The sequence below is a fragment of the Quercus lobata genome, chromosome 6, assembly GCF_001633185.2.
Source record: "Quercus lobata isolate SW786 chromosome 6, ValleyOak3.0 Primary Assembly, whole genome shotgun sequence".
In the NCBI taxonomy this organism is placed as follows: Eukaryota; Viridiplantae; Streptophyta; class Magnoliopsida; order Fagales; family Fagaceae; genus Quercus; species Quercus lobata.
The window spans coordinates 16,625,126-16,643,695 of NC_044909.1; the positions used below are offsets into that span (position 1 = coordinate 16,625,126).

An 18,570-nucleotide genomic window follows, 5' to 3' on the forward strand; every position below is an offset into this window, starting at 1 on the left:
AGATAATTAATATGACTATTAATCTTTCACTCTCCTCTTCCTATTCATTTTTAAAACATCCAAACAAAAGAGGCCCTATTATTATTATTATTATTTAGACTTCACTGTACTTAATTTTTTAAATGTTAAAATATCAAAACAAGGAAAATTATCCCTCTCCTTTTCCACCTTACCCTTTTCTTTCATCTCCTTCCAAATCTTCTTCACACACACAAGGTCAAGCTTAGCGATCAGTTTCTCAAAAAAAAAAAAAAAGAAAAAAAAAAAAGCTTATTAGCGATCTCTACACTTGGTCCACTTCATTCTTATCAATCAGACCTGGCCCATCTAATGAGTCGAGTTAGGCCCAGCCTATGGGTAAAATTTGATGATATTAATTTTTCATTTCAATTATTTGTATTTAAAAGTAAATGAACACGTCCTATAAAAAAAAAAAAAAAAAAAAAGGTAAATGAACACGTGGCTGACAATGATTCGCCCACGTGGGGACAAAAACAACCCTCACTGACCTCACCGCCTCGTTCGTGCGTTAGTTATACTGTGTTTGGTTGGGGTGAATTTAGAAAGATGGAAATCATAAGAAAGAAAATGTGAGTTTTCCATTGTTTGGCAAGAGAGGAAAACTAGGGAGTGTGGAAAACCCAGGAGAAAATTTTCTCTCCTGGGCCCGCAAATTTTGTCCCCAGCACTTTTATCATATTGCCCTCTCCCACCTTCCCTCATTCCGCTATTCTCAGACTCTCACGTAGGGGTGTGCATGGGTCGGGTTGGGTCGGGTTGAGGGGATTTTTTGACCCAACCCACCATGGTGGGTCAAAAATAATTCAACCCAACCCAACCCGTCACATAAGTCCAACCCAACCCAACCCAACCCACATGGGTCGAGTTGGGTCGGGTTGAACCCATGGGTTTGACAAATTTTTATTATTATTATTATTAAATTGAGTAGAAAAAAAAAATTAATATATTAAAAAAAACCTAAAGATTAGTATCAATGTAACTCCTTAAAGGCAAACAACACTAATGACTAAACAACAATAGTAATTTATTAGGATTTGTGTGAATTAATTGGTTTTTATATAGGATAAGAAGAACTGGCTATTTAAAAAAATTATTAATTATATAATATATTATATATATATATATATATTAAATTAGTATTAGTAGGAGGAACTGAGGAAATGCTGCTCTACAGCTGTTTTTTTTTTAAATTATTAAATATAATATATATATATAAGTGCCCTACAATTGATTTTAAAAAAATTATTAAATATAAAATATATTTTAAATATATATTAAATATGGGTGGATCGGGTTAGATTTGGTGGGTTTGTAATTTTATGACCCAAACCCAACCCAACCCGCCATAAAAAAAATTTTTGTAACCCAACCCAACTCACCAAGCCTTAAAAACCGACCCAACCCGACGGGTCGGGTTGGATTGGGTCGGATTTGACGGGTCGGTGGGTTTTCTGCACCTACTTTCACGCCTCTCTAATCTCTGTCTCACTCTTACTCAACTCTCAAGCTCACGGTGAGGCCTCTGTTCTGCCTCTGAATCTCTCAATTTTTTTTTCCCTTCTCACTGCCTCTGTTCTGCTTCTCATCCTCACGCTCACGGTCACGATCTGCTAGACTGCTTCTGGGTTTTTTTTTTTTTTTTTTTCCCCTCTGTCTCGGTCTCGCCCTCTCTGCTTCAGTGGCTTCATCAATCATCAGGTATTAAACTTACCTTCCTTTTTCCTTTGCTTTTGATTTTTGATTACTTGATTCTGAATTTCTGAAATCTGGGTTTTTTTTTTTCTTGGGTCCGTCCTCTGTGCTCTGTGCTCTGCTTCATCAGGTATTTTGATTATTTTCCTTTTGTCCTTTGCTTTTGATTGATTCTGTTGGAGATCAATTCTTTTAATATGATTATTTTTGTTCTAGTTAAGATTTTGTGGGCTGAATGAAATATAAATTTGCTAACCACCTTTTTTTGCTGGTTACAAAATCCTTTCGCACACTCATTTTTACGTTATAATAATAAAAATAATAATATAAATTTTTTATATATATATATATACATATACATATAATATAATAAATTTTATATTATTTAATAAATATAAATAAATCTATTTCTTCCTTAAAATGTAATTAAAGGCGTAATAATCAATTTATATAAATCACATTTTCCATCTCTTTTTCTCTCGAACTCATTTTTCATCCTTCCAATTTTCTACCTTTCTAACCAAACACTTAAGAAAGAAAACTAAATATTTTGTATCCTCTCATAATTTTCCATCCTCTCACTTTTCCACTCCTCCAACCAAACAAAGTCTTAGTGAAGAGCAGAGCAGAACAGCCAAGTCGAAACGCCTCTCACTCCCTCAGAGTCAGCCTCCCTTCGCCTGATGAAATAGGGCTTGGAATCCCGCCGTTAAACTCCTTTTTAAACCGAAGCGTGACTTTTTTAAGGTAAAATTTGTTGCTTTTTTTTTTTTTTTTGGAATATGTATATATTACCGTTTCCATAACTTGATGAGTATAGTTTATTCAAAGGTACAATGGTTTGTGTTTAAAATTTGGTGAAAAACCGATTTAGTGTTTCTTGTTGAAGATTCCTTGAGGAACCACATGTTGTATTTAATAAACTAAGTTGGCTTGCCCTATATTTGAGAAGGGTCGTGGGATTTCACGGTTTAGGGATTTTGGGCAAAGCCATTCTGAGTAAAGCCCTGTAAACGATACTTTTGCTTCTTTCTTTTTTGAAATTGAAGTGTGTTTTGTTATAATTATGTTTTTTTTTTTTTTTTTGAATTGAAAATTGTGTTCAGGTTTATTTTATTGTATGGCATACTCTGATATCCTGAATTTGTTGTTGGCGTTTGGCGTTTGGTGTACCGCTTATCTTGCTGTTGCAGTTCTCGCATCTTTTCGCTTCTTCAACTCCCTCTGCCCAAATTTGACCTAAACACACACACACACACAAACACCCGCTATCATGGGCTATGCACAGCTTGTTATTGGCCCTGCTGGCAGTGGCAAGGTAAATTGTTATTGTCACTATCTCTAATTCTATATGTTGGTTCTTAGTGTGAATACGTTGGACTGACTGTTTATATATATATATATATATATATATATATATATTTTTTTTTTTGAATCTCAGTCAACTTATTGTTCTAGTTTATACCGACATTGTGAAACTATGCAACGGTCGATACATATTGTGAACTTGGATCCTGCTGCAGAGAATTTCGACTATCCTGTTGCTATGGGTGAGTTGCAGTTGTTGTTGGTTTTTAGCTCTATCTGTTAATTAGTTAAGCCTGATTTGTTTGATTGGAAATGATGGGTTACCAATGAGCTTTTAGCAACTAATTAATTGGAAATGCGGTGTTGTTGGCTCTTTTTCTCCTCTTGATTGCAGATATAAGGGAACTAATTAACTTGGATGATGTCATGGAGGAACTTGGATTGGGTCCCAATGGGGGCCTTATGTACTGCATGGAGTATCCTTTATTAAATTTGTACAACTTTTTTCTTCGCCTTTCTTGTGTGCTTTTGTTATGTGTATTTACTTGTGATTATTGTCTCATGTTATAGTCCGTAAGGACCTTGAATGTTTACTAGTAAAGCATGATTATCTTGTCCTGGCTACCTTTGAATGATTATCTTGTTGCAAAATGAATGGCCTTAATTTCCATTTTTAGACACCTCGAAGATAATCTCGACGATTGGTTGACAGAAGAATTGGACAATTTTTTAGATGATGACTACTTGGTTTTTGACTGCCCAGGTATCCCTACTTGTCTAATTGTATGCTTGTCTGTGTATTTGTTATATCTATCATGATTTTGAATTTGCTTTATGGAAAACTACTTGTGAGTTGTGACCTGTTTCTATAAGTTGACAATTTATGGATGTCTTTTTTTTTTTATAAGTAAGAAAAGAATATTATTAATAAAAGAATAGCAAGAAAAACACAGAGTTCACGGTAGTGAAAAAGGAAAAAAAGGAACAAAAAGACAAAAGCATCCCCGAATCTATTCTAATAGATGAAAGAAAATCCATAAGGGTTGAACAATTCGAGAAACCCTAACATCAAGACCAATCAAAGAGGGTCTGCCGGCAAAACTCTAATAACTAAACCACAGTTTTCCCCTCATCCTCAAAAAACCGCCGATTCTGTTCAGTCCACATTAAACATCCTAGAACCAAATTCCAAATATCAAAACTATGCTTCCCAAGCCAATTATACCAACAAAATAATAATTCCACAACTGAACCTGGCATGACCGTTGTACTTTTGTTTCCTAATTTGTGCCCCCATAGTACGTCCCCAATGTACTCGGTTTGGCACTTTTTCTATTATTAATAATATTCTTACATTACTTATCAAAAAAAAACTGAACCTAGCATGACCCAATCGATCCCAAAAAACCGAAGCATATACATCCACAAAGAATGAGCTATCGGACAAAAAAGTAATAAGTGATCTACAGATTCTGCATTACAACAACACATACAACAATGATTCGCCAAAGGGCAACCACGAAGTATAAGGTTATCCAAGGTTAGAATCTAACCATTAGTTGCTGTCCACATAAAAAAAGCCACCATTTTAGAAACCTTAACTTTCCAAATGCCCTTCCAAGGGAAAGTGGAAGGAGCTGCATTTCGAATCTTATGGTAAAAAGACCGAGTATCAAACTTCCCACTTTCATTAAGGTCACAACAAAGCCTGTCACACCCTCCACCCCTAGGAATTCGGGTTTGAATGAAATGAAGAAAGGAGTAGGAAGCCGCTAACTCCTAATCATTGAATTCCCTATAAAATCTTAAACTCCACACTCTGTCATTATCACTCACTAGAGGGCTTAACATATCAGAAATACAAGCCTCCTTATTGGTTGAACACAAAAATAACTAAGGATAAAGAATTTTAAGAGGAACATCCCCAGTCCACTTATCATGCCAAAAAAGAATACGAGAACCATCCCCCATCACAAAAGAGAAATGCTTAGCGAAAGTTTCCCACCCTTCACTAATACTCCACCATAACCCACAACCATGAGCCCTACTACAAGCTCTAGTGCACCAACCCCCTTTTCGCTCCCCATATTTCATGGCAATGACCCTTCGCTACAGATGAGTGGTTTCATGGCCATACCTCCAAAGCCATTTCAATGATAGGGCCTGATTAAAAGACGCCAAATTCCGAATTCCCAAACCACCCAACTCACATGGTAAGCGAACCTTTTCCCAAGCCACCAAAGGATATTTAAACACTCAACTAATGAACCCCACAAGAAGTTCCTCTGAATGTGTTCCAATCTAGTCGCCACAACTTTAGGGATAGTAAAAAGGGAAAGGTAATAAGTCGGAAGGCTTGAAAGGGTACGTTTTAGCAAGGTGAGTCTACCACCCTTTGACAAATAAAACCGCTTCCAACCTGAAAGCTTCTTTTCCATCCTCTCAAGGATCGGATTCCAAATAGAGGCTGTTTTATACAAAGTTCTCAATGGCATACCCAAGTAAATCATAGGCAAACTACCCACCCTGCATTGAAGAATATTAGCCAAAGACTGAATGTTACGCACCTCCCCAATAGGGACCAATCAAGAATATTACGCACCATGGAAAATGCATAAACACAAAAGCAGTGAATACCTTAAGATATTGTTCTAGTTTTGTTTTGTTTTTTATACAGTATATTCTCCTTAGTTTGCAGTAGATCATTTCTTACCTAGTTAAAACATAATAAGAAAGAGGGCCAGTGGTCTTTGGATCTAGTGGCATCTCCTCACCCCAGAAATACGGATTGGAGCATATATGTGTTCAATTCCATATAGGTGTGTGACTTGTATTAATCTATTCAATAAAAAAAAAAAATTAAATGAAAAAATATTGTCATAAGTTCTATGTCCTAGGAATCATTCTTGAATATTGTAGAGTAGGCAGGATTGTCATTGTTCCTTTCATGTTCACTATTGTGCAAATGAGTGCCTCATAGTATTGAATATAGGTCCCATCCCAATCTTGCCGTATTAAACATTATAAAAAGGGAAACTTTGGAGGTTCTCGTTAACTTGACTAGTAAGTCTCTTGGCCTCACTAAGAGAAAAAAAAAAGGTTGGGGGGGGTGGGGAGAGAACTCTCCTTGTAAATTTTGCATCTGTGTGGACTATAAGGGTGAGTGGAACTTTTACTTTTAAAAACTAGAGAAAGGTAGAAATTGGATTGGAAAAAAAATGTAAGAAGAAAAAGACAAGCAACATGAGCCTTGAAACCAACTAAATTGGAATGGAAGAATGTCTAAAAGAGTTCATTTTATTGAAAAAAAAAACTACTTCATGTGCAAAGAACACAAAGAAGTCTAAAAAGTTTCAAAGAATAAGTAATCATGTGCAGAAGTATAGTGACTCTTCAAAATCAACATTAGAATTGCTTTTGGTGAAACCTCATGCATGGGACCAGTCTAACAAAGTTCTAATCAACAATTTTTGCAATTGACTCACTGAGCTTAAATCTTCAAAAGCTCGGCAATTCCATTCCTTCCACAAAATCCACATCAAATATAAAGGGACTTAATTCCAAATTCTTAAATGAGTTCATAGGGTACATCCTCCCTAATTCAGCCAGAAGATGTTCCTAGTTGTTCTGCCCATGAAAAATTGAATTCTGCATTTCCAATGAGCTATAGTTCAGTTGGCACCTCTCCCCCTATAAATTCTAGGTAGAGGGTGAGGTCTTGGGTTGAAGATCCATTGGGCTTACCAATCAAAAAAAAAAGATTCAGCATTACCACTCATATTTTAGCCCCTTGATGTGATATTGAGTGGATATGTTTAGCTTGTATCTTCAACATGCCTGTTTCATAACTGCAAACGTAAAATTATCTATCCTAACCTTCAGATATTTATACAGGCCAGATAGAACTCTTTTCACATGTACCAGTGCTGCGGAATTTTGTGGAACATTTGAAGCGTAAAAATTTTAATGTTTGTGGTGTATACTTGCTTGATTCACAGGTTTGTTTGAAATTGGTTACTTCCTTTCTTGCCTTGGCTTGTTCTGTTATTTTAATACTAATCATGAACTGTCTCTTATTAAAACTAATGGTTTCAATATTTGATTATAATAGTTCATGACAGATGTGACCAAGTTCATCAGTGGTTGCATGGCATCACTTTCTGCAATGATCCAACTTGAATTGCCCCATGTTAATATCCTCTCCAAAATGGACCTCGTGACTAACAAAAAGGATGTTGAAGAGTGAGCTCTTTTACCTTTACTACTTTATATAACTTGTATGGTATACACCATTTTTATTAAATTTAACAATCTAATATGTTTTGTACTTTTACTACTCAGTTTTCTGAATCCAGAGCCTCAGTTTTTGTTATCAGAGTTGAATCAACGCATGGCTCCTCAATTTGCTGAGCTGAATAAAGCTTTGATTGAACTAGTGAGTAACTAAACTACTTAAATTTTTTACACATTGCCTCTACTGGAAACTACTTGTCAGGATTGTGGTCACATTTTCTTTTTATATGAAAGGATTGTGGTCACATATAATCAATGTTGATCTACTTTGCATTTCTTTCAGAGTGGTCGTGATATCAATGTAAAACTTTTTTGGTGTTTTAAGGATATTTTTATTTTAATTACTTTCTTACTGCACATTGTGGCTATCCCTGATCACTGTTTGCCAATGTTGTATGAAATTTTCCATAGGAAGCATCTTTATTTAATGAGCCTTGAACCCACAACCTCACCCACTACCTATCATTTATAAGGGGGAGGAGGTGTCAGTTTAGCTAGAGCTCATTGGCCAGGAAACATCTTTATTATTTAGAGGTGCATGATTAAGTTTCTTGGAAGAGATGCTCTTTTGTGAGTGATCTGTTTTCTTAGTTAGCTTCTCCTGTATGGGTATTGTAGATGGGTCGATTTACAATTCTGGTAGTATGATCTGTATCAATATTTTACCCTCATTGGGGAGACTACGTAATCTGATATAATATAAGCTGCATCATCTTAGATTGTACATTTACCTGAGAGGTTATAGGGAATTAATTCTTCTGGTAATAAGTCCTTTAGGTTGAAGCATTTTAATTGTGCATGGTTATGTGATTTGTAGTAATTTCTGGCCTTCATTGGTTGTACAAGGACATTTTCATTTTTCAAGCAGCAAAATTGCTCTTTATCTTTCTTTTTTTGACATGCAATGGGGATTGGTTGGAAATTTTGAAACTATTATATAATTTTTGTTTTGTTAGGTGGATGGGTTTAGCATGGTGAGTTTTGTGCCCCTTGACTTGAGGAAGGAGCGCAGGTACTCTCTCTCTCTCTCTCTCTCTCTGACACTTGACAGTATTATGTTGTGCTTGCAAACTTTAGCTTTTGTAGTTTTAACCTATGAAAAAAATCCTTGGAACTGGATTTATGAGATGTGATTTAAAGTTTTTGAATATTTTAGTCCAAAGGTTTATTTGCCTTAGGATTTATCATTTAAATAAATAAAAACTTAGGCTGACAGTGAAATGTAGTTAATAATTTCAGATAGTATTTAGATTTAAATTCTGGGACTCTGATTTTTATAGTTTTTGCTGCCTTCTTGAAACTGAAAAATGTCCATACTAAGATTGTAATTTGGCCTATTATTTATTGGTTGGATAGTTGTGAGTTGCGATCCTTCAAGACCTACATATGGCTATCTTTTCTAGTGCTGCCAAGGTTCTTACAGGGTGTGTTGGCAAACAAGAGAACTGGTTTAGTTTGATTTTAACCAATTCCGAGATGGTGAAATAAATTTTTGAATTGGTTTTATTTGATATGTTGTTTCTCTAAACCTAAGCCTGTAATAAAATTTCTGTGAAACTACATTTTGCCACTCGCCAAACACCATAAGTTGCCATTTCTTTTGGGGGTCTGCACTTTGGATTTTAGTGTTAAAACCCTCTCAAAACCAAGAATACCTTTGTCAGAACTATAGCTAAAAGCAAATCTTAGTTGCAAATGATTTTTTTCTTCAGCTGCTGCACAGTTGGTAAAAGAAAATACAATAAACCTTCAGGCTTCAACTGGTTGTAGAGAAATTGAATTTTATATTTTCTTATTACTATTTCTTTTGTTCGTAGACTTCCATATTCATCTTGGTTGGTTTGTTTACTTTTGAAGTCATGAAATACTTTCAAGAAAATTTAGTTAAAAAGATGACATAATTCCGATTTCTCATATAATTGACTTGCTTTTTACAGTATACAATATGTATTAGCTCAAATCGACAACTGCATTCAGTATGGTGAAGATGCTGAAGTGAAGATTAAGGATTTTGATCCTGAGGATGATGACTAGATTTATCATATCCGTTGACCGCATGAAAAATATGTTGCTGGTGTGTCGATATGTAGGATCAACTAGGCATCACCTAATTGTGTCTTGTGGAAATGGCATTTGAGATAGGTTGAAACAAACGGTTTGCTTTTTACCGGGTGCAAACAAGTAATGCATTTTGATAGTTAACAATGAAATCATGCATTACGGAGCTAAAATGACCTAGGTTGAAACAGACGGTTTTCTTTTTACCAGGTGCCAAAAATGACTGCAATGCTTCATGTAGAGGAACAAGCGGTTTGTTTTTAAACCTGTTCGATTTTTCTATCTAATGGAAACCTCGTGCATTTTGCTCATTGCGTATTGTCATTTTCAACCCCATGGTTTTTTTATTTAGGCAAAAAATTACAATTTATACCATATAATTTTGATCCATTGTCATTTTTGTCCACCAAAAATGAAATTTGTCATCTTGGTCTTTCCCTCCTTTGCCGTTAGAAAACTTTTTAACTTTCTTAAACAGTAGCGATTTGCGTTAGTAACATTAAAAATGATTTTCTTAAATAATGAATTTTCCCCCTAAAACCCTCCCCAGTTCTCTCTCTCTCTCTCTCTCATATCTCCATAAAAAAAAATCCCAATTTTGATTCCCCTTTTTAACTTTGTCATTGAAGCTTGTCTTTTCCATGATGTCTGGTCGCAATCCCAGAAATTTTTTACTTCATTTAGAGAAAATTCAATCCAATCTTGCAAGATGGAAATCAAATTTGATGTCTCTGGAAGAATTACTCTCGTCCAATCCGTCACATAAAACCAATTCCAACTTAGTTGTCATGGACCCGCTGTTTTAGAATTTTCCCAAATAGTCTGAATTGACAAATGCTGTTGATTATGTTACTTGTTTTGTCTTTGAGTAGATTTATTTCAAGAATTTGGTCCAACTTTTGGAAACTCTGGCCAATTATGGTTGTGCTGTTATTGTCAGGAAATCAAATGATATGGTACAGCGTAGGAATTTTATTTTGAATAGTTAGATTAACTGATATTAAATATATCTTCTTCTTCTTCTTGGGATAGATTTCTCCCCTAACAATATATGTGAATAGACAAAATTTATACTCAATAATCTAACAGTATTTTTTGTTAATCAATAATCTTTTCTTTTTCTTTTCTTTTTTTTAGAATTCCAACCTAAAGCGTCCGGCAGGGATTGAATCTTAGATATCTTATCAGTTGAACTAATTGAAACCTACTGTTAATCAATAATATTATCTAATAGTAAAATAGAAGCATTAGATTTTTCTTGAAATTTCCTCATGTGCCCTCACATCAGGTTCTAAAAGTCTGCATTTTTCATGTTAGTTTCAACACTAGCATAAAACATGCTAAATTATGGTGTCTCCTTCCGTTTTTAACAAAGATGTCTAAAGTTTAAATTCCTCCTCTAACTATTAAATTATTTTTTAAATAAAAAAATTGGGGGAAGAAGAAAGAATAAGTGGAGAAATTCTATATACACAAAAAATTTTACAAACATTTTTGGCAAAAACATTATTTTGGTTTCTACATTTTGGTAGCAATCAATTTGATCCCTATTATTTTTAACTGGTAGTTAATTTGATCTTTACCATTAACTCACTAACGAAAAATGCCAACATGGCAAATAGTGTGCACTATTGACACACTTCAATCCTCGTGGCTTACAAAATAATATTAAATAATTTTAATTAGCATAAAAGAATTACCACATCAGCATTAAAAATAAAAATTTTAAAAAATAAAGACAAAATTAATTCCTCATTTAAATTAAAAAAAAAAAATCACTCTCTAATTCATTTTCTTTCTTCCATTCTCCGGATAACCAAACACAATACACCCTTCTTGTAAAACCACAAACAACTTAGAAAAACAAAACCACATCCAAATCTGTGTATTGAAAGTTGAAACTCAAAACAAAACATCACTAACATGAAACTAATCTCTGTTGCCTTCACCAACCCTAACAGTATACTGTACTAGTAGTGGCAATGGACTCCAACCCCGATAGCAGCACATCTCTATCGACCTAATGTGACTCCTCAATGGCAACGACTTCTGCAGATCTTGTTGGGTGTTTGGGTCATGTGATGGCTCGAATGGGGTTGCATTACGACAGAGGTTTAGGTCTCTAAAGTGGTTAGGTTGCAGCGGCGGCAAGGTAGAGAGGGACAGGTGGTTGAAGCTTACCCACTGTTTGGTTTTCGAGAAATTGTGAGAAAATGAAAATAAAAAAGTTCGGCCCTAACTAACCCAAATTGCTGGTCACAGTGAGAATTTTTGTTGAACTTTGTACTCATGATTATATGGCACAGAGGAGTGAGTTATTATTATTAGTTTTTTGGCAATTTCTAATCTGAACATTTACTTGATTTATGGTCAATACAATTTAAGTTTTGGACCTGTTTTTGGGTTCTTCTCTTTTAGTTTGGTTTTCTGTATTTTCAAGAGAGAGAGAGAGAGGACTTTGGATTTGAATAAAAATGAAACCCAACCATTTCAATTGAAAAATAAACCCACCGCAGAATAGTTGTATTGAGATTTTTTTCGATGTTTGTATTGTGTTTGGTTGCCAAGAAAAGAAAAGAAGTGTGATTCTTATAGATTTTTTTTATTCATTTCATTTATTATTTTCTACTTAAAAAATCGTAATTTAATATAAATGTTGATGCGGCAATTTTTTCAGGTTGATTGAAAATTTTTAATATTATTTTATAAGCCATGTAGGCATGAAGTGTGTCAATAATACACACCGTTTGTCACGTAGACATTTTTCGTTAATATTTAATAGTAAGGACCAAATTGATGGTAAGTTGAAAATAATATGAATCAAATTGACTGTTATCAAAATTTAAGGACCAAATTGACCGTAATCTGAAAATATAGGGACCAAAGTGGTATTTTCACCAACATTTTTTACGCCTTTTAAACTAACAAAATTATATTAATTCTCATCTAAACCCACTATTAAAATTACTTTTTTACTTACCATTTACCATCTGTAACAAATATGAGTGATCAACTTTCACATAGTGAATAACGAATAACCATCATACTCAAAAAAAAAAACCATCATACTTTGAATATGTGTTCACTTTGTATTTTTATTTTACTGACATCACTGGGTCAAGCTGATAAAGCTCAATTATCACCAATCCGTTAGGCATAAGAGGGGACACCAATTATTCATTAGTTATTCAATTGTCAGTCTAGAAACAATGTGACACCCATTATGTAGATGAAGGAAGCTATTATGAACCTTTACTTCATTTTTATGTTTGACTGTACAAGACCCAAAGAAAAAACAACCACATGGAGAATATCTTTGGATTATGGGGAATATATTTGCCCATTGGATAGCATATGTATGGTGTTAAGAGGATTTTCTTCCCGTTGTATATCCAACTTTATTACTCTAAGAATCATTTCCGTACTCATTTTAATTGATTACCATTATTTGGGAACATGGACCTCTTAAGTCATATTATCATTACTGTCACACGAATGGTGTAAATTGAAATAGGGTCTACCGGTACATTATTGGGTCCGACCAACTTTTCTATGTAAAATTCTCAACTATGGGTCTTCCAACCTCCAACTGGCGATTCCTATTTTACAGTACCAATTAAGAGGAAACACCTACATTTTCGGCTCAACAACTTGACAGTATATATAAAGCAAATGTATATTTTTGACTGACCCTTTCAGTTCAATGAAAGGACATAAGGGTTTGATCATGCTAGCTATAATACACTAAAAATATAATCAAAGCTATATTAATAAAACTGAGATTAGAACGAATCCAATCAAATTAAGGTATGAAAACTTTTTTCTTTTTAAAGATACTCAAGCCTTTTACAGTTGATAAAGCTCACAAACCTTTTGTGTAACAGAACTTTTATTTGCTTTTTCCCTTTCAGGATATAAGAGCATGACTAAATGTTTGTAACTTAATCTAAATATGTACTAATTAATAGCTTACCACAGCAGGTTGGGACATGGTTTGGTGGTAGGAGTTCTCATATCGATTTATATGATGCTTAACAAAAGTTGAACAATTCGAATAATAATGCTTTAACAAATGTGTTGTACCCATGATGATACCCCTTTCAAGGTCCTAATAGTACATATGACATTATCTATTGCACATTGTCAAATAACATGGGGTTGATAAGTCCACACCGAAAATTTCCTTTTTTTTATTCAGCAAAAAAAAAAAAAAATGCTATCGAGTCCTCCCCAAAAATTCCTTTTTTTATTATTATTAATATTCTGCAAAAAAATATATAAATAGCATAGCTCAAAGCTCCACTAAATAAAACAGATTCTGTTCAAACATTCTCAAAATGGTGAAAGATTGTTCTATATGTATGTTCATGGGTCTTACTTATTATTAATGGAATTATACGTCATTTGTTCACATAGATATTAAATATATTATGACCAGGGGGGAGGTTTTTTTTTTTTTTTTTTTTTTTTTGAGAAACAAGGGGGGAGGTTTCTAAAAGTTTTTTTTTTTTTTTTGGTTAAAGGTTTCTAAAAGTTACCATAGAAAGCAAGTCACTAACTTTCCATTAATAAAATTGATACCTAGAATGCCTAGCACGTTAAGAAATTTTCATAGGATAGCATCCAAAGATACAATTCAGCATTAAAAGTTTTGCCAAGTTGTATATTAAATATTAAACTCATAATTAAGCAATGTAAATTTTCTTCTCCCTGATTATTACCTTACATGGCTTCTAGTTTAGAAGCCCAAATTTTGTATGTTTTATAGCTAGTGATGAAGACTTAGCTCCGTTTTTTTCAATGAAAAAATTTATGTGAAAATTTTTCACATGCTTTCCATTAATATAATTGATACCTAGAATGCCTAGCACGTTAAGAAATTTTCATAGGATAGCATCCAAAGATACAATTCAGCATTAAAAGTTTCGCCAAGTTGTATATTATATATTAAACTCATAATTAAGCATTGTAAATTTTCTTCTCCCTGATTATTACCTGACATGGCTTCTAGTTTAGAAGCCCAAATTTTGTATGCTTTATAGCTAGTGATGAAGACTTAGCTCCGTTTTTTTCAATGAAAAAATTTATGTGAATATAATTTTTCACATTTTCATGTGTTTAGTAATATCAGGAAAAAAAATTAAAAGAAAAATTATTTCCTAATTTTCCGTATTTTTTTTCCTGTATTTAATTTGGCATGAGATAGAGTAATTTTCTTTTAAAATTTTCTAAAAAGCAACTCTATTTTACACAAAACTAAATAAAGGGAGTAAAAAAAATAGTTTTCAAATTCATTTTAAGGTTACTACCAAATAAGATAATTTTATTAAAAAAAAATGTTTTTTGAAAAATAATTAGTTTTCCTAAAAATATTAATATCAAAACAAACAAAGCATAAAAATATCTCCAACTGGTTTTTTTTTTAAGTTATACATGTACTACTCTTAATAGATTTTGAGTTTATAACCTCATCTTCCACCTTAGTTTTAGGTTCTTTTTAGGTTCTAATAAACAGTGGTTGAATATTGTTTTCCTTTTTATAGAATCGATGATACACAAACCTAACTCTCTCTCTTTTTTTGTGGTAAATAAACAGACCTAACTTTCACCCCATGGTAGGTTATTCAATATTAGACAGAATGATAACAACGTTAATATGAAATCAAAGAATACCTAATAATAGACCCAAGGACCACTTTTGATCCCACTTGTAATAAACAATATTATTAGCTTTTTTTCGTTTAATAATAAATACCAAATAATAGTTGAAGACTGACTGAGGACCACGCTTGGAGATCAGATTCATGAGACAGGGAGTACTTAATCCCAATAAAATAAAATTAAAGATGAAAGTGAAACAGAGAGATCAACCACTCAAAACTCAAAAAGGCATGTAGAAACACACCTTTCCTACGTAAGCCTGATGTTTCTGCGAGAGGATGTATATATTTATGAAAGTAGTGGTCTTTTCTTTTAGAATCACTTTTGAACACTTTATTTTATTTTTGGATCTTCAGCTTTTCCAAGCCTTTTGGTTATTTTTGAATATGACCCTTCAAATCGGATCAATATCGACCTGCAGATAAGTATAATCCTTGGTTCCTAGAATTTTTTCTTTTTTTTTTTTTTTTGAAAAAGAGACAAAAGTCGGTGCATGTGCATAGACCGGTCAACTCTCAACTGCATGAACGAGAACATTTTATTATTAAATTGTGTAAATTATACTACTCTTTTGGACCAAAGGTCCTAGCAAAATATTAATATTATTTACTCATTTTCATGCAAAAATTCTCAATTAACACAAAAAAGAATTGGATTTTTTAGTGGATTTCAGTTAACTTAACTAGTAAAAATTCTGATAGTTGAATAAGAGATCCGGTATTCAACCTCTGCCTACACCAAAAATCAATTGGTGTCTTGTTTTGATAATAAATAGTTATCATCAAGAACGGACGCCATATGTTGAAACTCTAAAAAAAAAAAAATTTTGGATTTTTCAAAATGTTGGTAGAGTCATATCTTAATGTTTTTAATGAAGACATCTAATATTCAAATTTTCTCTCTTCTAAGTCCTAACTATAGTATTGTTAAAATGATAATAATAATATAAACAGACTATGATCTTAGATTCAAATACGACTTAGATTCAATGCATCAATGCACTGGATTCGATACGATACCAACCCATGTTAACACAGGAAAAAATGGGATTTTTCGAAAGGTTTGTAGCTCAACTGTCATATCTTAATGTTTCTAACAAAGATGTTTAATATTCAAATTTTCTCTCTCCCAAGTCCCAACTATAATATTGTTAAAAATAAAAATACTAATATGAGATCACAAAAATTTAAAGAGTGTAAGGATAAACAAACTATGATCTTAGATTCGAATACGACTTAGATCCAATGCATCAATGCACTAGACCTAATACGATACCGACCCATGTCCAGTTTGAACACAAGGCCATAGTGTAATTGGGAAGTGATAGGAACAAAAATAATGAGAAGGTTTAGCTTTAAAAAAAAAAAAAAAAGATTTTACGTGGAAAACACTTTCTTCTTGAAGGGAAAAACCACGGGATCTTAGCGACTTAGATTCAATACATCAATGCACTGGACCTAATACGATACTGACCTACGTCCAATTTGAACACATGACCATATTGTATCAAGAAGTGATAGGAACAAAAATAATGAGAGGGTTTAGCTTTTTTTAACAAGATTTTACATGGAAAACCTTTCTCCTTGAAAGGAAAAACCACAGGATCTTAGATTCGAATACGACTTAGATCCAATGCATCAATGCACTAAATTCGATATGATACTGACCTGTGTCCAGTTTGAACACGTGGCCGTATCGTATCATGAAGTGATAGGAATAAAAATAATGAGAAGGTTTAGCTTTTTTTTTAACAAGATTTATATGGAAACCCCTCTCTCCAAACTCCGAAAACCTCTAGTGTATGTCACTAAATCTACCAAACTCTCTAATACCACTTCTTGAATAATTAATATAACAAACTATGATCTTAGATCTGAATACGACTTAGATCCAATGCATTAATGCATTGGATCCAATACGATACTGACCCATGTCTAATTTGAACACAAGATTGCATCATATCAGAAAGTGATAGGAACAAAAATAATGAGAAGGTTCAATTTTTTTTTTTTTTTAAACAAGATTCACGTGGAAAACTCTTTCTCCTTGAAGGGAAAAACCACAAGATCTTAGATTTGAATACGACTTAGATTCAACGCATCAATGCACTGGACCCGATACAATACCAACCTGTGTCTAGTTTGAACACATGGCCGTATCATATCAAGAAGTGATAGGAACAAAAGTAAGGAGAAGTTTTAGCTTTTTTTTAACAAGATTTACATGGAAATCCCTTTCTCCAAACTCCAAAAACCTCTAATGTACGTCACTAAATCTACCAAACTCTCTAATACCACTTGTTGGGGAGATAAATACCTTAGGGAGCTTTATTGAATAATTAATATAACATTTAGAGACACACTTTAACCCAAAATCTCTAAACCCAAAAGGTATGTACTCAATAATGTTATATTAACTAATTATATTTGCTCAACTGAAAAATTCTCTAATAGTTGAATAAGAGATCTGGGATTCAATCCTTGCCTACACCAAAAACTGATTGGTGTCTTGGTCTGATGATAAAGAGTTATTATCAGGAGCGAACGACATAGGTTGAAAATATCTCCAAAAAAAAAAAAAAAAATCACTTATTTTTCTTATTATTATTCGATATAGGACTTTACTCACACGTATACACATAAAGGTTGTCAAAATTGGGATCTTACGTAAGATCATAGGAAGTAAGTGAGATCGTGAATCGTAGAATCAAATCGTGGATCATAAGATCCTACATTATTTGACAGGAAAAAAAAAAAAAAAACACATTGGTATTTTAAATAATCACATAAATTATACATTCATTTATAAAAAAAACAAAATATTTGCATCCATTTGATGTAATTACCATACATCACTACATTCATTTGTAAGCATCATTTAAAGAGACCAAAAACCTCAAAACGTGACACTATTAGGATGTTATTTTTCATTTGGGTCCAACTAACATTTTATCTCTCTACATTAAAATAGCAAAACTTGGTCTATTAGGATGTTATTTTTCATTTAGGTTCAACTGAATCTTCTGTCAAGTTAAAGAAGATTACAAAAAACCACGATCGTTTGAGATCATCAAAATCATGCAATCCTACCAATCCTAAACGATCACAAAGATCCTTGAAAGATCCAAATCGTTTTGGGCAGGTGGGATCGTAAAATCCAAATCGGGATTTTGACAATCATGTCATAACAGTTTTTATTAAATGTGCAAAGCAGAACTACTACGACTCGTCCTATCGTGAGAGAGAGGCATTGCTGCATTGGCAATAGCTAAAATCAAAATTAAGTTTCCGGGGCATCACTGTTGTCCTTGATAGCAAGAAAGTTGTTTTTATTTTTTGGTAGGACAGGAAACAAACCCACGTGATATCTAGAAATTTTTAGACAAATTAACCTGTTAAGACTGTCGTTCAAATTGGTACTAACTCTTAAGTGTCAAAAGAAAAAGTCTTTTTAAATTTTAAGTGTCAAGAACCCTCTTCTTTGGCATCTATGGCAGAAAAGTCCGTGCATAGCAAAACTTATCAATTTTCGATTCCT

The 18,570-nt window shown here is 33.3% G+C and overlaps 1 protein-coding gene across 5 annotated transcripts; it reads left to right on the forward strand.

Moving 5' to 3' along the window:
• The first annotated feature begins 1,486 nt into the window (after positions 1-1,486).
• LOC115950466 (GPN-loop GTPase 3-like) lies at positions 1,487-9,683 on the forward strand. Of its 5 annotated transcripts, none has more exons than XM_031067658.1 (11): positions 1,487-1,719; positions 2,322-2,460; positions 2,820-3,031; positions 3,155-3,263; positions 3,416-3,497; positions 3,699-3,784; positions 6,916-7,019; positions 7,133-7,263; positions 7,363-7,456; positions 8,271-8,326; positions 9,252-9,683. In XM_031067658.1, the coding sequence occupies exons 3-11, from the start codon at positions 2,987-2,989 to the stop codon at positions 9,346-9,348; spliced, it is 804 nt and encodes a 267-aa protein (XP_030923518.1). In that variant the 5' UTR covers positions 1,487-1,719; positions 2,322-2,460; positions 2,820-2,986; the 3' UTR covers positions 9,349-9,683. The 5 variants fall into 5 exon arrangements, with proteins under 5 accessions (XP_030923518.1, XP_030923517.1, XP_030923520.1 ...); XM_031067657.1 differs by having other exon boundaries at positions 2,907-3,031; XM_031067660.1 differs by lacking the exon at positions 2,322-2,460 and having other exon boundaries at positions 2,907-3,031.
• The last annotated feature ends 8,887 nt before the right edge of the window (positions 9,684-18,570 follow it).